This window comes from Grammomys surdaster, unplaced genomic scaffold (genome assembly GCF_004785775.1).
Source record: "Grammomys surdaster isolate TR1022 unplaced genomic scaffold, NIH_TR_1.0 125603, whole genome shotgun sequence".
Lineage (NCBI taxonomy): Eukaryota > Metazoa > Chordata > Mammalia > Rodentia > Muridae > Grammomys > Grammomys surdaster.
Genome location: NW_021620446.1, coordinates 1,084,491 through 1,090,162, shown reverse-complemented (window position 1 = coordinate 1,090,162; position 5,672 = coordinate 1,084,491). Strand labels below are relative to the sequence as shown.

At 53.0% G+C, this 5,672-nt stretch overlaps 1 protein-coding gene across 1 annotated transcript in view; it reads right to left on the bottom strand.

The window, feature by feature from the left end:
* Positions 1-5,672, bottom strand: part of Muc5b (mucin 5B, oligomeric mucus/gel-forming) — a 31,871-nt gene that overhangs the window by 3,868 nt on the left and 22,331 nt on the right. The window contains 10 exon segments of the mRNA XM_028786892.1: positions 47-85; positions 535-635; positions 811-880; positions 960-1,138; positions 1,239-1,464; positions 1,566-1,752; positions 2,017-2,273; positions 2,951-3,119; positions 3,355-3,536; positions 3,750-5,573. Coding sequence (XP_028642725.1) covers positions 47-85; positions 535-635; positions 811-880; positions 960-1,138; positions 1,239-1,464; positions 1,566-1,752; positions 2,017-2,273; positions 2,951-3,119; positions 3,355-3,536; positions 3,750-5,573 — 3,234 coding nt within the window.

Here is a 5,672-nt window from a genome sequence, read left to right as displayed (position 1 = left end):
CTCTCCCTCCTTTCTGTTCTTCTTTAGATCAAGCAGAGGCTAGCACCACTCACAAACTTGGGTAGCCCGTCTGGTCCCACGCAGGCTGGAAAGAAATGAGTAAAGTTGTTACTGAAGACGCCGGGGTTCAAAGCCAGGCAGAAGGGGATCATAAGCTGAGAGAATGGTGCTCTTAGCTCTGACCACCTGTACCCAAACCAAGACCCCCATCTTTTCCGAGGATGGAACAGAAGGTCCTAGAGAATTCTGAGGGTATCGGGTCCCTGGGGGAGTAGTAAGATTATATGTTGAGATTCTAGCTCTTATGGGATGAAGAGAGGCAGGTTCTCTGATCAGCCCCAAGCAGCGAAGTTTAGACAGAATGGTGGCAGGCTCACAGAAGGCCTTTTGACATCTGCAGGAACTATAGCCTCACTAGGATCTACTCTCCTTCTAGTCAGGGAGAACAGGATCCTGGCCTGGCAGGTGAGTATGGACCATATAGAGGGCAGGGGTGGGGCGGGGTTTGTCTCATGGTAGGTGAATGGCACTTACGACACTCTGACACACAGATGTCCATGCGTGAGTTGAAGAGGAGCTGATTCTCAGGGCAGAAGCAGCCCTCTGCCAGCATCCCAGTTGAACGGTCCTGTATCCTAATGTGAGCAGGAGTAGCAGGATATAAGATCAGAAATCAAGTAGTACCTCTGAGAGCCAAGTGTGAACATCCCAGGGAGTCCTGGGATGAGGGTGCCCACAGTTTGAACCCTTCAGACATGCCTGGGAGGCCAGCTGCTACCTCCACATTCCTGTCACTCAGATGGCACTCACCTGGAGCTGCAGGATGCTGGATGCAGGGGTCCACAAGGCCTGTACTCCTTAGTGGGTGGACAGGAGAGGTCTGTGGTGACAGAGTGTCATCAGACAGGTTCAGAAGAACCAAGAAGGCTGGAGCCCAAAGTGGTATGCTTCCAACTTACCACACAACCCTCTGGTGGCATTGCGCCAGTTGGTGCATACACCCTGGGCCCGGCAGAGTGCTGCATAGGCCTCCAGGCTCTGACAGAGCGTGTCAGTAATATTGGCATTGCAGTGGTCACTGACACAGGTTTTGAAGAAGGTATCTGGAGGGAGGAGCCTGTGGCACTCGGCGAATACCCTATGACAGTGAGTGAGTGGTCAGGGCTGGGCGGAGCTCAGCGGGGCGGCTGGCCAAGGGAACTACTACCCAAGCCCACCACCCCCAAAGGACAACTCACTGGCTCAGCATCAGCTCACAGAGAGGTGCAGAGGGGCATGGAGTGGAGGTCAGTGTGCTGGACACTGTGGGCTGGGGAGTGGTGCTGGGGGAAGGGCTAGGCTGAGGTAAGCAGCCACTGCTATTATTCCCAGGCACCAGCCAGTGTTTGGCCATGTCCTGGCAGTTGGAAGCTATGGTGCCATCAGGCCGGCGGCAGTCGTCTGTCTGGCTGTTTGTGCAGGTACCTGGTGAGTAGGACAGGATTACATCAGCTTCTGCTGTTTCCCATAGACCTGTTCCTTCCTCCACTTACAGAAGCAGAATGATCCAGGTCATGCCTACTCACCACACTGGCCCTCAGTATTGTTGCTGAAATATCTGTAGGGCAACCATATCTGGAAAATGTTCCCATCAAAGGTGATGCTGGTGCCAATGGCGGAAATGTTGACACTCATTGTGGTGGCCCCACTCAAGGACACAGTCACACCATTCTTACTGAAGCCTGACCGTATCCATATCTGGTCCCATATAATCTAGGGATGTCCAGAGGGAAACAGTGATCAGAGGGCCAGCGAGGCAGCATGCTGCTTTGGGAGTCTCCCTCCCAAACACCAGGGACATTCCTATTGTCTCCTCAGTCTAGAGCTGGGAGTTATTTATTTGCCTAGCCAAGCTCCTACAGGCCATTTCTGCAGAGGGGAGAATGTTCTTGGTCCTCAGAGCTTTTCTATGTCACCCCATATCTAGACCCCTTGTTTGCAGTGTGGTATGGGGGCCCTGCCTATCACAAGACTCACCAGGCTCTCTTCCTTCCCATTCTTAGTAGTGGTGGTGGTGAGAATAATCTCCATGGAGTTGTAGAATACACTGAGGGCACGGGGACAGAAGGTGACATTTGTAGTAGCCCCACAGAAGTAGCTGTGGGCAAGGATGCTCAGGTTGCCATGGTGAGGGTGGATCTCTTTCATAAGCACTGAGGTACAGTTGTCCAGGAAAGTATAGGAGGTGCCATCGAATGTCAGGTAGTGTGAGTACCCCCATCCACTGCAGAAGCCTATGGGAGACTACAGTTGGAGACTCACTCCCCAACCCTGTTACCCAGTGCCACCTCGGGAACCACTACCCCAGGGGAACAGTTGCTACATCTATAAAATAGATGTCTCCCAAACTATATTTACTGTGAATATGATGTTGGTCTTAAAATGGGACCCTTCCAAATTACCTAGGTGTCCCTTGAACCTAATGACAGTGTACTTATAAATGACAGGAGAGATAGACATGGGGGAGAAGGCCATAAGAAGATGGAGGCAGAGTGAAGTGATGAAGCCACAAGCCAAGGACTCCTGTAGCCCTTAACATGGCAAGGCAGGGAGGATCCTCCCCAGCCTCCATAGGGAGTGTGGCCCCGCCTCATTTGATCTGACTCTAGCCTGGGGATGGGAGATCCTAAGAGTTCGAGTTCTAAGTCCCAAGTTTGAGTCATTTATCACTCAATAATGGAAGTTGTCATCAGTACCACAGGAAAGGACTCACACTGTGACTTTCCCACCCTGCCTCTCTCTGGTTACAGCCCCTGCCCGTGCCACATCCATGTTCTTAGCCTCCCTGTGCACACTGCCTGCGGGCTAGCACAGCATTTACATGTGCTGTCTGAGACTGACAGACACTGAGGTCAAATGCCTCAATGCTGTCCCATCTGGCTGAGCTGTCCCATGCCTGCCCGCTGCTCACATTCACACTCGTAGTGGAAGTGGCAAGGCTCCTGGTCCCACACTTTGATGGGCAAGTGCTTGTTGACACAAGTGACATTGTCCACGGGCTCCGGCTCTAGGAGAATGATTTGGTTGTTGCCTTGGCACCTGGCCACTGTGCAGTTCTCCAGGGTCCAAGACTCATTCACCTGAGGGAGAAGATATACAGGGTGTTCACCTGGAGCTCGTGTGGAGATTCAAGCCCTGATCAAGATCCTGTGCACCCCTCTCAAAAGGAGCTACTGAAGACAGGTCACTGAGCCAGCCTTGCCATGGGGCTGGGTGCTGCTGAGCATTAGCCGTGGCTTAATCCAAAAGCAGTTGTCCCTGACAACCCAAACCCACGCCAGATCGGAGGGAGCTGGAGGGGAAAGGGAAACTCACCTGCCGGGGAGGGATGGTATTATCACAGCCAGGAGGCAGGGGAGGCAAAGGTGTAGGGGTAGAGGGCACTGGAGGTGAGGTGGAGGGGCAGGTACCCTGGAAGCGGTCAACATCACAGTGCTGGTTGCAGATGGCATAGAACTGGCAGCCAGCTCCATCCGTCTTATTGTAGATGAGATCCCCTGTGAGGAAAAGGGCATAATAAAACATAGCAACAACCCAGCTGAAGAGGCAGGCTAGTCCCAGGGGGGAGCCATAGGGCCTGAGGGGTAGCCTGAGGGAAAGAGAATCATGTTCAAAGGGCACTGGCTGAACTTTGTATGCATGAAAGGGCTCCTAGCTCTGAAAACTGACAAGGGACATAGGATAGGAAGAACATGGGCTTTTCTACTCACCAGGTAAGAACAGCTGTCCAAATGCCTGACAGAAACAGGGTGATGGGGACGATGCATGGCTGGAAAAGACAGTAGGCCTGGGGGTACTGAAGACTGGGGAAGAAACAGTAGACACACTGAAGGTCACCTGACTGCTGGGGGAAACTTCAGGGGTATGAGGAGTCCCCGAGGTTGAGGAGGGAGCCACAGTGGAGCCAGTGGCTATAGGTGAAGTCTGGGTGGTCAACGTTGCAGAGGTGTGAGTAGATACCAGGGAAGAGGAGTGGGGCACACTGGAACTAGTGACCTCGGGGAAAGAAATCGTGGTATTCAAAGCTGGGGCAGTGTGAGTAGACAACAGGTGAGAGGAAGGAACAGTGGATGTGGTGGCCATAGCTGACGTAGTACAGTGGCTATAGTTGTCACAGCAGAGGAGGCGCACATGGTAGTTGTCACAATACTGCAAAGGTCCCGATTGGTTGATATTTTTGCATATCAGCCCGAATCGCACATCACACTGGACCACCTGCTCTAGAGATTCTAGGGGCTTGTCTGGCTCCTTCTCTGAACGGCACTGGATGTCCTTGGGCTGATCACAGAAGATAAAACCAACCTCACGAAACACTGCATAGACCTCAAAGTCCCCACCTCTGGGGCCAGGGTTTGGGAAGTCTGCATCAAACCACTCTGTCCACTTGCAGCGAGGTGCGCAGCCCGAGTCAGGAAATGTAGTCCATGTGGATGCTTGGGTGCTTGGTGCTGAAGAGCTAGAGGGATGGCTGGTCTGAAAGGTGGACGCAGTGCTTGAGGCCACTGAGGTTGTGGAAGGGACCAGGGGAGTATGGGTAGACCAGAGCGAGGATGGCTTGATGGTGCTGTAAGGGGTGTTAGGACAGTGGCTATAGTCATCACAGCAAAGCACACGGATATTGTAGTTGAAGCACAGTTTGAAGTCATCTGTCTGCTCCTCGTTTCTGCAGACCAGCCCCGTCTCCAGCTTGCAGCTCACTACTTGGCCAATCTTATCAATGCTCACCGCAGGGTAGTTCTCTGCCCGACACTCAATTTTCTCTGGTGCCTGGCATATCTTCTTACCAGAAGCCCTGATGTTTTCATAGGTCTCCATGTCCCCTTGTACTACTCCCGAGGTCGGTGAGTCCACATCAAACCATTCAGTCCACTTACACTTGGGCTGGCAGTGTGTTGTGCCCTGGGGAGTGGTGGCATTCACCGCGGTTGGTATTGTTGGTATACTGGTGGACAGCCCTTTTATGCCTGTGGTTGACTCTAGGCTGGTGGACAGAGATTTTGAGGAGACGGTCCCAGCCGTACCTGTAAGTATACTTGTCCAGATTCCAGTTGACGAGGTTTGTTGTGTTGTCAAGCCAGACGTCGACTGTAATGTCTCAGGCAAGGTCTTGGGTGTTGTATGGATTGAGGAGACTCTTCCTGGGCTACTGGTTTCTGTGACACTTGAAACATGTGGGGGACTTGTGCCATAGGATGTGACAAGAGTAGCTGTGTGACTAGAGCCTGTTAGACCTTTTGATACACTTGTGGTGGAGGCTGAGTGAGTACTGGTCACAGACAGACTAGGGATGGGAAGAGGCTTAGAACTCAGGGTCTGAGAGGCAGTAGTTGCTGATCGAGTCATTGGGGCTGACCCTGCAGTGGTGGTAGGTCCCGTCGTTGGGGTCGACCCTGCAGTGGTAGTAGGTCCCGTCGTTGGGGTCGACCCTGCAGTGGTGGTAGATCCCGTCGTTAGGGTCGACTCTGGAGTGGTGGTAGGTCCCGTCATTGGGGTTGACCCTGCAGTGGTGGTAGGTCCCATCATTGGGGTCGACCCTGTAGTGGTGGTAGGTCTTGTCATTGGGGCTGACCATGTGCTGGTGGTGGATCCCGTGGTTGGGGTTGACCCTGCAGTGGTGGTAGGTCCTGTAATTG